Here is a 19,544-nt window from a genome sequence, read left to right as displayed (position 1 = left end):
TGTGGTGCTGAAAGAGGCGAGTTTATAGGTGGGATTTCATTCCTGGATGGCCCTCAACATAGTGCCATACTAATCAGGATCGAGCTGTGCTTTGTGGTTGATGGGAAAAACCCGGCCTGTGGTATAGATTTGGACTTTACTCACCAATTGTGATAATGCTCGTTGATGACATCATTGTACCTGCCTCAGTGTGAAAACAGCTTCGAGCTCACCCGAATACCAGCTCCAAGCTACCGTAACTAATCCTTGCCTCCATGGCGGCAAAAAAAGCAAAACTTGCGTATTGTTGTCACCGAAGGAGGATGAGGAACTAGGCATGCCACACGCTGAGCAAGAAGCTCAGGAGAAGATGGTGAAGCCATGTTCATGGCTAAGATAACGTGAAATGTAATGTAGCAAAACGACAAGACATACAAAAACTCTCAAGGAACGATGCCGGAGATTGAACAGGAAGTTGGGCAATTTGGAAGCAAGTAGCTGTATTGGATGAACACACCTTACATCTCTGATTGGCACAGTGGTTTCTCCAAAACTACAAGATGGGGCCAGTGAGGGGAGTTTTTTTTTTTATTTTTTAATTTTTTTTTGTGTGTGTGTGAGAACAAATATTACCAAAAGGTTTTTTTGAGGGTTTTTTTTCCCCCAAAAGTGCCGCTTTAACGGGTACGAAAATTATGTATTTACATTAAGCAGTGGCATGCCATCGGGGCCTTTAAGACCTTCTGTTCTGGCCCAAACACTGCCAGAAACACATTGACAACTTACATGAAATGGTCAAAACAGTCTTTCATCGCATGTGTCTTGGCCACATGGCTTCCAGTCATTATTTATGTATTTATTTATTTATTGTCCATCAGTTTTTAGCTTTGATGTGTTGCCATGCAAACATTATTTCAACCAAAGCCTTCACAATCTCGAGTGCAGGCGTCGACCACACCCACACATCCTTGAAATTGCTGGTTCGTGTTTTAGCCAATCAGATTTTAGATTCACCGCTGAACGCTTTTTCACAGGCTCGATGATGAGTGAGTTTATTCGTCTTCTAATTGTTTCAGCTACATTCGGCTTCTGGTTTGGATGAGCCTTATGTGCATTAAAGCTTGGTTTACGACACAGAATGATGTCAGATCATGATTAAAAATTCACTTTCAAGGCTCCTTTTATAAAGAAAAACTGGACTTTGAGGCTAGGTCAGCCAACACTATTTCTGGCTGACATGTTTAGATCGAGGCTGACAAACTTGCAAAACAAGGATGTCAGTTCCTCAGTGAAGGCCCAGAACCCTTCATTCTGGTCCCGTATGCTAGCTGTGTCTATGCTTTGCAGCACTGGAGCGTAAAACGCTGGCAGTCAGCGTGGGAGAAAAAAATGTCCTGATTGCAAAAGAACAAAGGAAAATGTTGGATGGCCTTCGATTTGGCTGAGCAACCGCATCCCGAGTTTCAAATCGAAATCAAGTCAATCTGGTAGTACGGTCCTTACAGGACATTACAATCTCCAGAAACCCAGAAAAAAAACATCGGCAGGCCTGCATGCCAGAAATTTGGTATCGTAGATTAAACACCAAACTACCATGTGGGAATCTGTATTGCCTAGAGGGACATTCAGAAAAACGATACGCGGGAACAAATCTCTCACAGTCAATTCAGTCGCTGAGAAAATGAATTTTAAAACTGGCCACGTACGTGATGCAAGCTGGAAGGCTTTTTGAGGACGACCAGAGATAACTCACTGCAGTGTTCTGTCGCGATGGGCCTACTAATGGCCTGAACGATGTGCCCGATTGGTTCAGCCCATGGACTAGATCGCAGGTGTTAAAGTCACGGCCGGGGGCCATATCTGGCCCGCCACACCATTTTATGTGCCCCGCGAAAGCAAACCAAGCATGTCAAGTTCCATGATGCTTGCTAAACTCTGAACCAAAATTTCAAATTGTCATATGTAATCCACAATAACAGTCATTCTTCTTGACTGCCGATTTTAACACTAGTTATCCATCAATTTGTTGTGCGCTGTGTATGTCATATGTGGAGGTGATTAAACATTTATATTTTTTCCCAAAATTCATAACGGCCCTCGAAGGGGAACCGTAACTACTATGTGGCCCGCGACAAAAATGAGTTTGACACCCCTGGACTAGATGGTTGAACGTCTGGGCACCATTGCCTTCATCATAATAATATTGATAAATATTGATTGTCAACTGCTATATTGTAGTGCAGAGGTTTACAGTTGTTTGGTGGTGTTTTGGAAGAATAAGGTTGTTTTTCGCGTTAGTAATTATCGCATTCATCCTCAAATCCGTGAAATGTCTCTATCTCTACTTTAATGCCACACATAGTTATATAGTGTTTTTTTTTGTTTTTTTTTTTTGGTATGTTAATTTTGTGAAGTAAAGGTGTTATTAAGTGAGCGGTAAATTAGGTCACTTGATTGCCCACTGAAGGTTCAGGCCCAAAACTCACTGCGCACCACCGACAATAGGATGGAACCTAGAGAATAAACAGTTAATGTCGCCACATATTGTCGTGAGGTGGAGGTTCCCCCTTCATATAATACATTCACCCAATTTACAGATGCCAGAAGTGGCCACATTGAATGAGTGTGGAAGTTCAAAGTGACAGACATTTTGAACTGTTCCCAAAGATGTAAATAAAGCGCTAAGCCATCAGAATGGGCCTTCAAAAAAAGGGAAACTGCTAAAGGGACTGTTATTGGGAGCACTTGTCATACAAGAGCAGAAAGACGTGTGCTCTTCCTCTCGCGTTTTGTAACCAGGCTGCGAATGTGTTGTGATTTTTATGAGACAAAAGAAAAAAGTACTCACTGGTGATAAATTGAGCGTGGCAATGAAAAAAAATATACAAATGATCAAAATAATTTTGCAGCAAATTAATATTTTTACTGACAACGTGACATCTAAATTACTGATTCTTTTGAGTAGAAAAAGGCCAGTTCCCTGATATGGTGTGCTAAAATCATCTAACGAATTAGAAAATAACCAGACATAATAATGTTATTATGGAAGAAGACTTTTCAAAGGAGGAACTGTAATCCTCTGCCCATTTTTCTCCTCTTAGTAAAGTTAACGATCACTAAATTGTTGTCATGCTTTTTAAAACTCATTCACTCCCAAAGACGTTTTTATATGTCTTTTCAGACCAGGTTTAGAATTGGCTGGTACTGAAAGAGTTTAAGTGTTATCTTTAATTTATGATAGTGTTTCTTTTTACTTATATCTATTTTGCGATACATTTGTGTTTAAGCACTCACTGGTTTAAAAAAAATGGTAAATGTGACTTAATTGGGGGATGCCTGAATGGATTAATCGGATTTGAAGTTACAAATGGGCTGACAGAACTACGGTAATTCAGTTGGTCACTAGAGGTTCCACCTCTACATCTATCTAAGGCAGCGACGTATCGTGACAGGCAGAAGAGTGAAATAGTCAGCTTTATTATTTTTTTTATATAAAATGGGAAAAAATGTCCTCGATGGATGGGAGCTGCTACGTTTGTGAAGCTTTTTATTCATACAGCATCTATTGCGAACGCTTTGAACATCTGCAATGAAAAGAGACCGAGGGCTGACTCACACATTTTTTGTTATAACTTTGAAAAGCCTTCACCTTCAAGAAGCATGTCATTTAAAAATCAGCACAATCTTCCATTTTTTTGGAGTGACATGACATTTTCTATACAGTTTTACCTGCGCAGCAACAGCTTGGGGTGGTTCTTGCTCTCCAGGTTGCGCTCTATCAGGTCCGATAGCAGATGTTTGAGGATGTCGGTGGCGTACTCTAGGCGCCCCTGCAGTGCCGTCATGATGAGCGAGGCCACGTAGCCCCGGTCCCGCATGGAGAACGAACGCTGCAGTTCCAGGGTGCGGATAAACGTCAACAGGAACACTTTGTTGTTCACCAGCTGCGCGAACTGCTTCAAGGCTTTCTCCACACTCGCCTGTCCGCTCCCCGGCACCTGCACACATCATCCCATCACGTTCTTTGCATGATTGCGTTACTGAGGGAGCAGAAGCCTTTGGAGAACTTTGGATTTATACCAGAGATACACCGCGACTTAAAACTCTCAGGATGGAGACAACAGATTGCATGAGAATGTAAAAATAGTGGTTTGCTTTCAGTAAGGATGGAGACATGTTTGCAATCTTCACTGATGGTGAAGTGGGACACTCGCCGGACTTGTGTGCAAGCCACATGAGATCGGTTCCCACTCATTGATGGTGTGAATGTGGGTGTGAATGGTTGTTCATCTCAAAATGTGCCCTGGCGACCAATTCGGGGTGTAGTGCGCCTTTCGCCCAAAGTCAGCTAGGATAGGCTCCAGCACCCTCCCACGACCTGTTCAGGAGAAGCAGTGTTGAAAGTGGATTTTTTGTGGGGGTGTCTAAAATACGGTCTGGTGGCGGAAATGCAAACTGTGTGTCAATTTCACACACTAGAAGTTTTGTTTTCAAAGCCTCTCCCACGGCTTGTTCTTCCAGGGGACTGACGGTTGTGATATTAGATTATTTTATCTGCTTCTGCATCAAATTGTCTCTGGCTCCTCTGTTAAATTTGGGTTAGGGTGGTGTTTATTATTTTTTTTATTGTTGTTTTGGATGAGGGGAAAAACAACAACAACAAAAAAGTGAAAATCAAAACCGAAACTTTTACCTTGTGCTCTTGTAAACAAAGATGTATCTTTCAGCTGCCCGAAAATGTTTTCTACTAATTCCATCCTTTCGGGGGGGCGTGTTGTCCTCATCAGCATTGAGCCAGCCAATTTCCTTGCTTAAAAGCCAATCAGAGTGATCCACACTCACAAATCAATGGCTCATTCATTCAAGACATATCTAAAAATCATGGTGACAAAAAAAACTGTTTAATGCTTCACACTGCCAAACAGATTTGTTCCTGCTTGATTTATGCTTGTGTATAAGTATAATATACTGTATATGTGTGCATTTTATTTCATGAAACGATGACTGTGGAGGGTGTGACAAACAGAGACTTCTCGACCATGTTATTTGCTTGCGATCGTGTGACAGTCATCATTTTGTTTGACTTTTAGAATTGGTCTTTACTCAAGGCAGTGTTCTCCCAAGAATGCACAAACTGAATTTTACAGGGAAAACCACATCAAGTGCACCCTTAGAATAACTACAAACAGTATCTTTTGAAAAGTTTTGAAAGATGAGATGGATTGGCGGCGGCAGTGAACGATATGACTGCACTGCTGTGAGTCGCTGAGGCTGCAAACTCCACCAGCTGCTACGACATGAAACAAACCCAAGACAAACCGTCACGTGCCAGCTAGCATTTGCTTATGTCGCTCTGTTTGACAGCACTATGACAGCCGCGGCCAAGAATACTCAAGCTATCTCCTCCATTGTATACCAGAGGCTGAAGGTCAAGATGCGAGCGATTTAAAATGTTGCCTTAGATGCATCTCACCTCCAGGTCTCTGAGCACAGGATGGTCATCAATGCCAGGGAAGAGAACCCTCATTGCATAAGTGCGGTAGTCCAAATAAGGGATGCCGGCCCGGTCCAGATCGCTTGTCAGCTCATTGATGTCGGTCTGCAGCTCAGCGAAGGCTTCACAAAACAGAAATCGAGTCATTATTTTGGGAATTCAACTGAATTATATCACAACGACACCATGGTCGGATTGCGAGTCAATCACAAGCCCTTTTTACACTGCCTGTAAAAGCAGAGTTGGGAACCGCTGTGGGAGAAGATTCTCCCTAATTTCTACCAACAATCCAGGCTCAACGTAGCTCCTCATTAACAAACGAAGATTTTAGCCTCTCAGTTGAGGTGTATCACTTCAACATTCTTGCTTGACAAATTACTACTTTCCTATGACCCAGGGCTTTGGTGTCATGCCTTCCCATGCCTCACTTATTCCCCATCAGTATCCCTCACCCTCCTTGCACTCCAAAGCCACTCGAGACTCCAGGTTGTCCATCTGCAGCTGCAGCCGCTTCAGTGTCAGGTCGTTCTCGTGCGATTTCCGTCTGTAGGCGAGCAGGACGATGACGACCACCACCAGCAGTAGCCCTCCACCGGCAGTGATGCTCATGATACCGGGCAGCGTGAGGAGGCTGTCAGAGCGGATGTGGACTTCTCCTGGAGAAATGTGAAGTCCTCCCACTTGGACCTGGACAATGCAGATTAGTGTGGCACACCCAAGAAAATTTTCTTTAAAATTGTTGAGTTGGGGGTTTCCAACCTTGCCGACATGAGACTTCAAATGCCTTGCAATAAACTAATTTGCACAGCAGCGCAAGAATAAGTTATAATGTGGCACAATCAGGCGCCATTGTACTTAGTTTTTCATTTGACGACATTATATATATGGCCTAGAGCAGCCTTCCTCAACTGGCGGACCGCGATCCACGACCGGACCGCCGACCTCCTCTGTCCGGACCTCCTCTGTCCGGACCCTCGGCAAATTGTATAAGCAAATTGTATAAAATAATAATTTATAAAGTGATTTTTACGTTATACATTTTATATTTGTGGACTATAATCTGTGCATTACCGCGATCGCTTGTTAAAATTATCCGTTTTATTCTTTGCGTGCACTAACAGATGTATTGCAGAGGACCGCAGCAGCGCGACTGTGTGTTGTATAATGTTTGACTAACTGGAGACCCTGGCTGAGCAGGGCATGTCGGCGATAACGATGCGCTGATTGGCTCCTCTGAACTTAAGGTGTGCCCATACATAAGCGTCAGCACGCGTCTATCCCAACACACACGCATTCAAAATGGATGATTGTGTCAGGAAACAGACGCATGCGCGACGCCACAGTTGTGCTCACAGCTTCAGTCCAGGAGAGCTCCACACAGACAATTAGACAAGACGAATCGCGGGAGGTTTCGATTGTGTGCAGTTTTGCTCCCGTCTACCCGGGGATCTTTGCAGCTGTTTAACAGCAGAACACCGCAACATGGTAAATGAACATCACAATGGCGTCCTCAAATAATATTTGCATGACTCAAACATTGCATTCACCTTTAGTGGAAGAACAGCACTGCACATTCCTGTGCTCCCTTGTGTCAGTTTTTAAAATGGTTCTTAACTCCTCTTCTGATATACTGTATTTTTCAGTGATTTCAGAGGGGATGTGAAGGGGAATTAAATTAAGGGAAAAAAAGACAACTACTGTTTAACAAAGTTAAAGTAAAAATTGTCTTATTTCCCTAAAAGGGCTATTTCTATTATTAAGCAGGCACAACTTAACAAAATAAAAGAGTTCCTGTGCCTCAACACAATACCTCTCATTATTTGCTGTGTACTGGCAAAGTGAATAATTGTTATTTTCATGCACCCCATTATTGGTTGGTTGTGAGGAGTGTTGATTTGTATAAGCTTGGCTTAACCATACTAAATGGGCATATAGCCCTGCTCCCCATGACCGCCGTGCATGGGACCGGACCTTGGTCTTATTAAAAAAAAAAAAAAAAAGTGGACCTACAGCATTTCTAGTTGAGGACCACTGGCCTAGAGCAGTGGTCCCCAACTTTTTTTGTGTCACGGACCGGTTGAGACAAGTACATGCTGTTCGCAGACCGGCAACCATTTTTTTCCCCCCATTGCTTTCAAATTGCCAGTTTTTAAGCACTGGTACTGTCAACAAAGATAATTATAGAGTAATTCAGCATTTTATTAACATCAGTTCCTTTCAAATAGCGTTGCTTTACTGCACAACTAATGTAAAATAAAGTAACACAGTAGACTACGAGTAAATGGGACAATTAGGAACAATAAATACACCTTAAAATGTAACCATCATCATTTTTGAAGTTACGATCCGACATACGGCGTTAGCATCATTGCTACTTGTAAATGGGGCACGATTGACTGCTGCTTTCATCCGGTGGCTGCCGGCTAGTTATTAGCGACGAAACTGCTAATGTTTACGTGGGCAGGCTGTGCAAACTCTGCTCATTTTTTTCATGCTTGCCACTTGATCATTTGGGTGCTACTTGTTTAAATGATTCAACAGGTTGACAGTACTGTCTTGTTTTGGACATAGCATGCATAACAGCTTCCTCCTCCATGTCGCTCTGGAGATACCAAACTTCTCTTGTCAAAATAGCTTTGTCTTTGGAAGTCATGACTACCCGTCAGCTGCGCGTTCCGATGTATGTGTGGCCAATTTGTTCCTATTACTTTCTGTTTACTGTTGCTTCTTTCATTTCTTGGTGGATTCTGTTTATTTCAACTTTTCAACCAAGGTTAAAAGGAGGACTCCGATTGGCTAGAGTTGCGCACATTTCCCACGTCACGTCCGATGGAGCAAATTTGCTCACAGGTCTGTCTCTGTGCGGTGCGGTCCCAAATGGGCCGAGGACGAGTACTGGTCCACGGACTGGTTGTTGGAGACCAGCGGCCTAGATGGCTTTAATATAAATATTTACTGTGTTTGTGACTACTGCGTTCATGAGATTGTGACATATTTGAGTTACTTCTCCACCTTAGGCAGGGAAGGGAAGTCTGTTACAAATGGAGGACCTGCTATTGTTAAGATTGGTCCATTAGAGCATCTTCTGTTTGCAGCCAAGTGGTGTACCCCATTTTGCCTCAGGATTACTCAGGAATTCTAAACAAACTCTTACAAGTGTTACACACTGTAAAGTGCCATTGTATTCGACATGGAAACAGGCAGTTTTTAGTTTGTTCTAGACACTCGCCGTTGCAAGTATTGTATTTTTTTTTTTTGTCCAAATACTGTATTTACTATAATGATGACTTTACTACTGCGCTCGCAAGTCTTCCCCACATGGGAAAATGTGTGTACAAAACCAAGGCTAATCTTTTTTTTCCCGCCATAAATGCAGAAGAAATGTTTGGCGCAAACCCAACACTGCTCATCCCTCAAATTTCTGCATTTGGGCCTGGGGCCTTGGACAAGGTGGGAATTAGGAACAGCAAAAAAAAAAAAAGGAAAGCCTACTAGAAAATCTGAAATTAACTTGGAGTTAATCAGAGGCACATTAAATGTTGGCAGGTGTGTGCTCACTCCCATTTAAATGTTCGGGTTATTTCGAACACAGCCCCATCCCAGTTTTACAAGGGTGTGTACACTTGCGCAACCACAATCTCAGTTTATTTTTACTTGCTGTGTGAAAAAGATTTCAAATGAAATTCTGTTTTGTTGTACTGGTTATAGGTCACATTAATAGTGGGACGTTTTGAAATAATTTGTTTTGGGCTCATGTTTTTGTTTCAACAAAAATCTCGCACTTAAAGAGGAGTGTGTGGAATTTTATATTCATTTTGTACAAATGTGGGCTATGTTACTACCATAGGAACAGAACTACATCATGAACCAGACACTTTGTCGCGATAATACGACACCAAAAAAAAAAAAAACAAACTCAGCGACCACAAGACATATTGCTTTGTTAAAGTGTGTGATAAGTCGCTAAGAACATTTTCTACCCAGGCCATTTTATGCTGTATTCATTATCAATATACTTTTTCTTTCAACAGAGGAATAATGCGGGGGTTTTATTGATTTTTTTTTCCGCTTTGCAACCAATAGACCACTTGGTAGTAGCAAACCTCCCCTCCATGGATTGCCATGGGTTCTTTATTGGCTATCAACTTTTCAAAAATCCCCTCTAACAGTAAAAAAGTAAGATGCCGCGTAGCAGGAAAAATAAACTGCCGCCATGGATTGTTTCTTTTGCCTCGTGGCCTTGTAGGCTTTGGAAAACTTTAGTCGCTTGAGATTTGTTTTGTTGCTGTTGTGGTTTTCAAGCTCCATTCCCAATTTGTGCAAGGGCGCCTGTCAATAATTCTGCAGGGCAAAGTGCTGTTGCAATTGGCTGGCAAGCGGACCGTAAATGACACACAATGAGAAGAGACAAAGCCTTTCGTTGACCTACAAAACGCACCAACATGGCAAATGTGCACTGACCCACATCCACACCAAGCAAGTAATGAGACACAATGGCAGACGGCGACAAGTATTAGACTGACCAGGACTTTGTGCTGGCCGGTGAGGTTGGGCGGCTCGCAGAGTAACTGGGTATCGGACACTGTGAGGGAGCAGGGCGTGTCTCCGATCAACACGGTGTAGTTCAGCCGGGCGCCACCCGACGCCATCGGCACCAGGTTGCGACCCTGCATCATCGAAAAGGGAAAAACATCGCCGAGATTTTACTCGCTGTGAAGCAGTTACAGCCCGGGGCTGCTAATTTGATTACTGCTGAATTGCATTAGCATATAAATGATCACCGTGGATAAGAATTTATCTGGGCTAATTCTTTAAAACCTATTTTGCAAAATGAAAGAGCGCCTGAATTTAATGTTGTTTACCGTGTTCCGATTTCAATTAAACGTTCACAATGCAAATTTCGGTGACTTCTGCTCATCCGCCCTTTTGAAGAATAATTCTCCAGATTATACCTGGTTCCCTAATCCATAAAAAGTCTTACATTTGCACATAATCCTTAAATCCACCTTTGAAAAGGGTTCAGTATATGATTAATATGAATTCATGAGAGTGGGAAACAATAAATACCGCAAGCCAAAATGGACGGCAATTAAAAATGACCAGCCGTTGTTGGTCCATGACACTTTTTGTGAGAGATGCATGAGGAAGTAGCCAATTACGTTGTGATCTTGAAACCTGAATGGAAGACGACTTAATGGGATTTGGTTTATTGATCCTCGAAAGGACACTTTGATAGTCCAGGAACATAATGCATCTTTGGGCCGTTACCGTCATCAGTGATGGGAAAAGCACTTAACTGATCAATATTTCCATTGCAGACGTTTTGTGTTGGCCAGTGAACAAATGCTGTGGTCAAACCATATTTTTACTTTTATTTTCAATTAAGGATACGGTAAATATCATGGGCATACACAGGGCGTCGAGTTTGTGTCTGCTAAATTTAATGGCGCAAAAGTAAGCTCCTCTAACCCCAAGGACAATTGTCATTATATATTTCCGACTCTGCTGTTACTAAGCAACCTGTTGGTTTCCGAGTGGAACAGCGCAACGTATTAAAGGGAAACTATGTCAAAATTGGTTTGTCGATGAAATTGTTTTTGCTGCGGTAGATACGAAACAATGGCAAATCTTACATCTTAAAATGTCATGAACGTCTCAACCTTACCCTGGACTAAACTTCAGTGTGAAGCCCAAATCCTTACACCTCACCACTTAGCTTGACAGTCTTCGTTTATGTCATCAAATGACCAGCTCGTTAGCCGCTAACGTACCTTTAGGATTATGGGAGCGCCCGGCTTCTGCTCCAGGATGCCTGACAGGCTGAGGGGCTCCAGGTAAGGATTGGGATAGTAGACAAAGCTGCTGTTGCTGTACGTGAGCAGTGCTTGGACATTGTTAAAAACGAAGCCAAACTCGTCCACGTGCTTGACGCTGTCCGCTTGGCCATCGTCGTGCTCGAACTGCAGCGACGGAGCAAAGCAGCTGATGGTGGTGGTGTTCAGCACTTTGCACACCTGCGCACGAGCCAGATCCAAGCCCAAGTTACCAAAGTGACGATAGTTCCCACATTTATACACTAAATCAATTTCCCAAACGTCACTGCACCATAATAAAAGGCTCATGCCGCGCCACCAAACAAAAATATTTGTAAAAGTATGCATAGTGAAATAATGGTGATCTCTTCTCAGTTTGCTGACAAATGTACATTTACCCAGGGTGAAATCTGGGCCTGTTTAATGAAACACAAAGGTGATATCGTCGCTGAAAGCCATGATTTAATCTGTCGTATGAATGGCAACATTTGCATACACCGGATGGAATTACCTTCTGCCACCTCATAGAAGGCCATTTAACTCTTTCATTCCACAAGACGTACTTGTATATCTTTTTAAAATTAGGCCCCGCCTACCAAGGACGTACTTGTATGTCTAAGTCTTTTTTTGTTTTTGCGTCATAGAGAGGAGGAGGGTCTGATGCAATCTGTGAATGAGAATAAGCCGTTTGCATTGTAAATCATGTAGAAAAGCGACCAGTAGGTGGCAGTGGTGCCTCACGTGCTTGAAATGCATGCTTTTACAAAAAGCTCTTTTTCTCCGTTTTTTGCCCAGGAATCGCCATTTTCATGAAACTTAGCCATTTTATAATGCCGATTGCTGAAGAATGGAAAAAGATAGAAACATTTTTTTTTTTTATGCTGAAAGAAAAGAATCCAAACTTTATTTTGGTAGGCTCCATGTTTATCTAGCATTATAACCAAATATTCTGTGGGCCTTGCAAGATCAGTCAAAATCCAGTAAAACGCTGAGATTGAGGGGGTTGCTCCAGTGAAAATGGCTGGGATTGAATGAGTTAATAGTTTCGCCTGTTACTCTACGTTGCTGGCATAGATACATGACCAAAGATGGATTTGTAGTTAATACATAATAATTTCTGGAAAAGTGAAGTGAAATTGTATCATTTCCCACGGCGCTCTAGTGTGCCAAGACACCCCGGTGTTGTCATGTTCTGTCTGTTTTGATTTTGTTTTCAGCCCCAGCAAGAGTGAGGGGAGTTGCCCTCCAGCAGGCGCACCTGTTCCTTTTTTCTAATCAAGCCTTGCCACTTTTGTCAGAACTGCCAAGCTGCCTCGTCTTGTCGTATTATTGACCTGGCTTGCTGCTCATGCTCAAGTTTCATTTTTGCTCTCTAGTCCCTCCTTTGCAAGGATTGATATTTTTTTGGTCCTTGATCTTGTTCTTATTTTGTTTCGTGTAATTGGACTTTTGTCATTTCTTTTATATTCTCGGCTTTACTATTACCTTGCCTTTTGCAAGCGCTTTTTGTTTTATGCTTTGTTTTTCCTGGCTCCTTGTGACCAGCAGTTTCTGTTTATACTTTGTCGGTGCACTTTTCTATGAATATTTTTTTGGAACGCAGTTTATCAGAGTCTGCATTTCTGGGAACCACACTCCACCTGGTTTTTGTTTGGACCTTGTCAGGTGTGCCTCATCACCCTAGTTGGGAATTACTACAGTAAACCCAATACAGTAAATCTTGCTGTCAAAAACTGCGAGTAATTGACCGCACTAAATATGGTTGGAATTGCCTGCTTGTGGATTGCGAACTGTAAATACGCAGGTATTCACTCTCGTCATTATTGACAGAAAACCGAGTAAAAGGAGCACTGTGATTTTTTATTTATTTTTTTTGTTTTTTATGCTCAAGTTATTTAGAGTGGCTTTCCTGTCTAAGCACACATTCATGCATGTTTCAGCCAACCTTCAGGCAGCCATTTCATATCGCACTGTCCTTTGTGTCAAAAACAATGGTAGCCAAATAGTAATGTGTTGTATAAACCTTTGATTTAAGTCTATTGAGCAGTCAAATCAAAAATCGGGCATTTGTATTGTATTTTGTCATATTAATATGTATGAAGTCAAGGTGACATCCGAGCAACCGTTTTGCAGAGCTGTCATGGTCGAATTTCTGATAACTGCCTCCTCAAAGATATCTGTCACGGATGTTTTTATCACTAACTCATTATTTTCCTCATTAAACTACTCAAAATCTATCTGACCTTTAAAGTTTCATCTGTGCAGGCTGAATTATAAGTGTCAAAGTGTTTTTTTTTTCCAATTGTTATCTCGGCTTTTCCACCAAATGGTTTCAAGTCGCCATCTTTTTATTTCAAAGCATTTTTTTTGCCATCCATGCTGTGTTTTAAAGATATTGACGATAGAGCTGCCACCCTCATTAAATTCGTCTGTGACCTTCTTTCTCGGCAGTTGATACATGTCAAAGGTCCACTCTAAGCCTCTCTCAGATCACGTCGCTGCCAGCAGTTCTGTCAAACATGCAATTTTAATTTAGCAGCTCAAATCCCGGGCAGGCATCATTAACACACCATTTAATTGGCTTGGAGCAGAGTGCTGTCTACACACATTATGGTGCGGTTTATTTAGCAGGTTCTCTTACATTCATCGTGTGTCTGTGCTCAGGATGAAAACTGCACTACACTTGAGGACTACCCCAAACCAGTCATGTGATGTCCACCGATTATGATCACTTAATGCTTTGATGATATCCTTGTGCCAGTGGTTCTTGTACAGTGATAAAGCCAAGCTTACTGTTGAAGAAAAGTTTTCTTAACATACGGTATATACTGTATATACCGTATTACAGTACATACCGTATATATATATATATATATATATATATATATTCCGGATATCATATTAAGTCCTATATAGCAATGAACCTGTACATGCCGCCTCTTTCTGACCACGAATATGGTGAACAACACCTTCACGCTTCGGCGAGCAAGACAATAAAACAATGTCAGGAAAAGCCCACTAGAACATCACCAGAAGTGAGTGTGACACCCCTGCTTGAGACTATTAAATATAGTGTAAAAATTGTCAATTAATGGTGCGCATAGCATTAAATAGGGAAAGTGATTGGAGTAAGGCCAAGAGTTCAGTCACTGTAGAAGTGATGTGGGTTACCGGTACTTGAAAAATTGGATGCAAGCATTGAATTGGCATCGGGCACTTGAAATCTGCAGTGTAATTCCAGCCTATTCCAGCTATGTTGTTAAAAATGATGAAAAATAACGATACAAAGTCACAATGTGTCAGTTCAGTTTTGTTCACTTTTAGTCAAGCCAGTGAGATTGTTCAATGAAAGACAAAACAAATCAAAGGATTAGAAAATACCAGCATGAATAAATCAAATAAGATATAATGAGTTGTGCGGTGAAAGCCGGGTTTAGCAGTGAATCTCCCACAGCTCGAAATCTCCTTCTATCATCACTGATCAAACATAAACAACTTCATTGGAAGTTCAGTGCAGCGCATTAGCCGATGCTTCACTCACATTGACAGATTCGTGGCCGGCGTATTTGACTCGGACTCGCGGCTCCTGCACCACGTCCAAGTTGGTCCCGGTCACCGTCAGTGTGGTGTGGCCACTACGTGGAAGGAAAGAGGACTGATTAGCGGTTGGAGTCATTCTCTTCCAAAACTCTTTCGCTAATTAGAGTGACTAACACAGATGGATGTCTTGCAAGCATTCAAACCCAATGTTGTCCTCCGAGGCGGCGGGAGAAGATATTTGAAGAAGCTGGCAAAGCGCTATGCTCTTTGTTATTGGGCAAGAGTGCCGGATCAAACGAAGTCAACCAGCTGCCTTCTATTTTTTTGTATTCAGTCACATGAATACAGGAGCTGCTTGTTTACATATTTGGAAGGACGCGGTGAGGTTACAGTGAACGACTTTCTCTGATCTCTGATGCATGACCTGTGCGTGATCTTACATCGCAGCACGTGAGAACTCAAGCCGGAGAGGTGAATTGAACATTTCCACCCTGATGGCATGCAAAACACCCTGTCTGCTCGCACGTCAAAGCCTGAAGCTAAACTTGCATAGGCTCATGGTAGAACTGTGCGTCCGAGATGAGATGCCACAGATCTCCTTGCCGATAGGAAAGTGTCACTGTAGTCTTAATCTGTAGGTAAATAGGACAGGTTTCTAGCTTGTGAAAATTTCAACAATCAAATCGCACTTTGACAATTACTAGTTGCTAAACTACTATTTGATAAGTCAATTAACCCTTGCAGGGACAGCGATTACTACAGTGGACAGTTTATCATGTTATCAGGTTACAGAGTGCATGAAAGGGTTATGGTGGCAGCTGTAAAGTAAATTGGAGGTGTATTCCACAGTTTGGTGCAATGCAAGACTCTATCCACTTTAGTTTTATAATTTCATGTTTGGGACAAGTAGGTAAAAGGCAACCAGTTGGCCACAATGATGTAACCAGACAATAAAATAATATGATATTGTCAAGTAATGTTCAAAAATGGCTCAAGCCACCAGAACCTTTGTTCTTTTCATGACCTTTATCACAGCAGTCATGTTTGAAATGGAAAAACAATCAATTGCAACGTGCCTGCTGGATAGAAAAATACAAAATAGATCACTCCATTTTCAAGGGGCTGGCGTGTGTGCTAAGGAAGAACTCATGAAATTTTGCTGAGTAATTGCCCATTTCTTCACCGCATTTCATAAAATAAGAAGACTAACAAAGAGAGTGGCAAGCAACTACTTTTTTTTTTCACTCAGTTCACCCCTTGACAGACGATTGCTCTTTAATGTGCGATGTTGGTTATGCAACGGGCATATGTGAGATGAATTAAAAATGTCCTTTGTAAGGATGATTTTCCCTCGATGCGTTAGCAGGCACAGATGTTTCTCAGTCCTGTTTGCATTCTTAGCAAAAGCAGATGAGCATCATGAGCTATACATCTCATGTCACCTTTGCTGCTGTGTGGAAAATACATTTTGAGTGGGATAGCCTGAAATGAAAACAGCCACAATCAAGACCTTTTTACACGAGTCATGACTGCTTAACTTGCGCGATGCACCCAAATTTTGAAAGGTTGCATTGACAGTGTAATTTCAACGCTTCGAAACTTGGTACCGTCATTCAGTGACAAGCGTACCTGCAGTCAGTTTTCTGACAGTAAAAGTCAGCTAATGCGCTTCAGTACATGCTTTGAGATTGTCCCACCGAGGAAATGAAATGTCTTGACTCATCTACCTAAGCCGACTCGCGTTTGTTTTTGTGCCTCTCATGAACTTGGGGCCCGTTTTCAATTTGTCTCTTGCTCATTTCGCCACGCTCCTCTAATCAAACAGCATATTCAGCACGCAAACATTAGTCGCGAGAGCCCTGCGGAGCCTCCTAAGCTACAACCATTCATGAAACGTTACACAACTAAAATTAGCACTTTGCCTGCGAGCACCACTCATAAATCCCTTTTGTGCAAGGTGCCCCTGAATTTTAGATCTTCTGAGCTGAGCCTATCTGCCAAAACTTCCTTAAAAGTCAGAAGAGGTGGCAAGTAGAGGGGGTGGGGGGGGGTTCTACATGACAACCCATGATTTTGACAGCCCATTAGGTCTAATTTGAATTTGCATCTTTCATTTATTTTCATAACTCCAAAGTTGTCGATGTTTGATTGAAACAACATGAGGTTGATAACCTGAGATTGTCATCTGCAAAAAAAAAAAACCCCAAAAAACATTGTGTTTATAACCCAAGGTTGTCGACACTTGGTTAATTAAGTGATGGCAAATTGGCCTCTCATTTCAGTCTTTTTTTTCATGATTTTGTCAGTCACCCACTCATTAGCATCTCAGTTGGACCGGTAAAAAAACAAAAATCATGACTTGGTCAGGCATTTGTGCAAAACATTCCAATCATAAAGCAATGTGTGGCCGGGTGGTTAGCACGTCAACCTCACAGTGCGGAGGTACCGAGTTCGATTCCAGCTGCGGCCTTCCTGTGTGGAGTTTGCATATTCTCCCCGTGCCTGCGTGGGTTTTCTCCGGGTACTCCGGTTTCCTCCCACATTCCAAAAACATGCATAGGAGGCTGATTGAACACTCAAAATTGTCCCTTGGTGTGAGTGTGAGTGCGGATGGTTGTTCATCTCTGTGTGCCCTGCGATTGGCTGGCAACCGGATCAGGGTGTCCCCCGCCTACTGCCCGAAGACAGCTGGGATAGACCCCAGCACCCTCCGCGACACGTGTGAGGATAAAATGGATGGATGGATGTATAATCCAAGCTTGTTGACTTTTAGTACAGTAGTTTGAAACAAAGCAACCGCCATTGGTAATCTCAGTCAACCCCATTTCCACTTTTTCTTCGTGGCTGTCAGTGATCTGATGAAAACATTCTGTTCATAATCCAAGGTTGGTGACATTGTTCGTTATAACAGTGACGGCAATTGGCATTTCAACAGGTCCAACTACACCTTCTTTTTTTTTTTTTGTTCTTGACTTGGTCACCTGGCAAAATATTTACGTTTATAATCCAAGATCGATGACACGTAGATCGTTGAAACAGTTATTAACAAATTGTGCTAATATATTTTTTACGGTTACTAATCCAGTTTTTTTTTTTTTCATTTGTTAGTATTCTGACAATCAGATTTAGCAACGTTAAGCGTATACAGCTCTGTTGCTGGCTCGTTTTTGTATCATGGGACACAACATGTTATCAGCAATAGCGTCTGTAACTAACAAGAAGAATGCACACTTATGGTGCATGTCTTGGAAATCAAATCATTTATTTTGAAGGGTAATGTTGGGTTTGGAAGTTAATGGAAAAAAAAACAGTCATAGTTTGTAGGAAATTTACAGTTGAAACTATTAATATAAGCAATAATTAAATAAGATTTAGTGGGTGTCAATTACTTTTTCACTATTTGCGAAAGGGCCTGGTTTAAATTTCATATTGCTACATCATGAACATATAATGGTGATCATTTTGGGCACAATGACTGTGATATAAAATTTTCATACCGTTTCATGTCAAGTGGCCCTAAGAGGTTTTCAGTGGACATGTCAGCTTTTTTTTGTGTTCTGTAAAGAGCACGTTTGTAAACCATCGTTGAAGATGTTTGTATTTTAAACATGGATTTCCATAGGCCATCAGAAGTGTCCCCCCCCTTACTTTGAATCGGACAGCTATGTTCTGGTGTGTTTGTGAGTGTTACCTTGCAATGCTCCACAGGGGCTCAATGCGCTGCACCGTGGGGTCTTGTATGTACTCAAAGGACAGACTACCAGGAACCTTTGCTCGGTCCACCCTCAGACCGACTGGCACCGGCCCTGCTCCGGTCATTGACGGAGCAGAAAAGCAAACCATCTCCGACGTGGTCCTCCTGTTGGAGGCGGGGGGGTCAAAAAGGAGGATTTTATTTTTCTCCCCCCAGCTTTGATAGTGGCAAATTCTTCAGTTAACACAGATATGAGTCTGGTACTTGTGTGAGGATAGGATTCATTATAGCCTGTCCCATCTACTTCTTATTACTGACACATTAGGGATGGAACGATGTAATTAGACGGCGCCGGAGCTAATGGCCCCTCGCTTCACCCTCTTGACTCACTGTCAGGCGTTTTTAACTTGAAGTAGACAGGCACGATAATACCCACCATATTCTCATCTCGATGTGTATTTTTTGTTCCTGTTACTTTTTCTGGCTGAGGTTTGTTGTAAACAAAATAGAAACAGAAAGAGGTATAGCATATACTTTGCGCACCTGTACAGCTCGCATGTTTGGTTGCCAAAGTAAACAGTGACAGAGCTGCCAGCGCCCAGGTTTTCTCCGACAATAGTGACCTTGGTACCCCCAGATTCCGGCCCTCTGTCCGGGGTAAGCACCAGCAATGAAGGGGTCTGTTGAGAACCGAAAATCAAAAGATTTTGTTAAATGTCTGGTTTTGAAGCCCCATCTCACCACCAAACCTGTGAGTTCAATTCATTCTGTGACCAACCTGGTCACTCAATTTATTCATACAGCAAATTTCCCCCATCAAATTATTGAAGTGCCATTCATCCATTCCAGCCCTCCCTCCAAAAATCCATATTATTTTGTTTTTAAGTCAAGAAAAATAGCACGGAATTGTATTTTAACAATCAAATTGATTAGTTTTATAAAGTGTGTGCCTCTCTCGATTAAAAAAAATTCGATAAGCAGCTCGATATATGGTTGTGACGCGATTTGAGGATGGTACATTTTA

General features: G+C 42.1%; 1 protein-coding gene across 1 annotated transcript in view; it reads right to left on the bottom strand.

Annotated features, from left to right (window-relative positions):
- Positions 1 to 3,704: 3,704 nt before the first annotated feature.
- LOC109507208 (plexin-A2-like) overlaps positions 3,705 to 19,544 on the bottom strand; it is a 98,968-nt gene continuing 83,128 nt past the window's right edge. Inside the window, exons 15-22 of the mRNA XM_019856469.1 lie at positions 19,064 to 19,200; positions 18,518 to 18,685; positions 14,828 to 14,921; positions 11,245 to 11,487; positions 9,997 to 10,140; positions 5,926 to 6,160; positions 5,453 to 5,595; positions 3,705 to 3,977 (exon numbers count right to left, since the gene is read on the bottom strand). Of these exons, the coding sequence (XP_019712028.1) occupies positions 3,705 to 3,977; positions 5,453 to 5,595; positions 5,926 to 6,160; positions 9,997 to 10,140; positions 11,245 to 11,487; positions 14,828 to 14,921; positions 18,518 to 18,685; positions 19,064 to 19,200 (1,437 nt within the window). The remainder of the gene's footprint in view (positions 3,978 to 5,452; positions 5,596 to 5,925; positions 6,161 to 9,996; positions 10,141 to 11,244; positions 11,488 to 14,827; positions 14,922 to 18,517; positions 18,686 to 19,063; positions 19,201 to 19,544) is intronic.

The sequence above is a fragment of the Hippocampus comes genome, unplaced genomic scaffold, assembly GCF_001891065.2.
Source record: "Hippocampus comes isolate QL1 unplaced genomic scaffold, H_comes_QL1_v1.1 scaffold17, whole genome shotgun sequence".
Lineage (NCBI taxonomy): Eukaryota > Metazoa > Chordata > Actinopteri > Syngnathiformes > Syngnathidae > Hippocampus > Hippocampus comes.
Note: the sequence above shows the minus strand (reverse complement) of the source record. Positions and strands in the feature narration are given on the sequence as shown.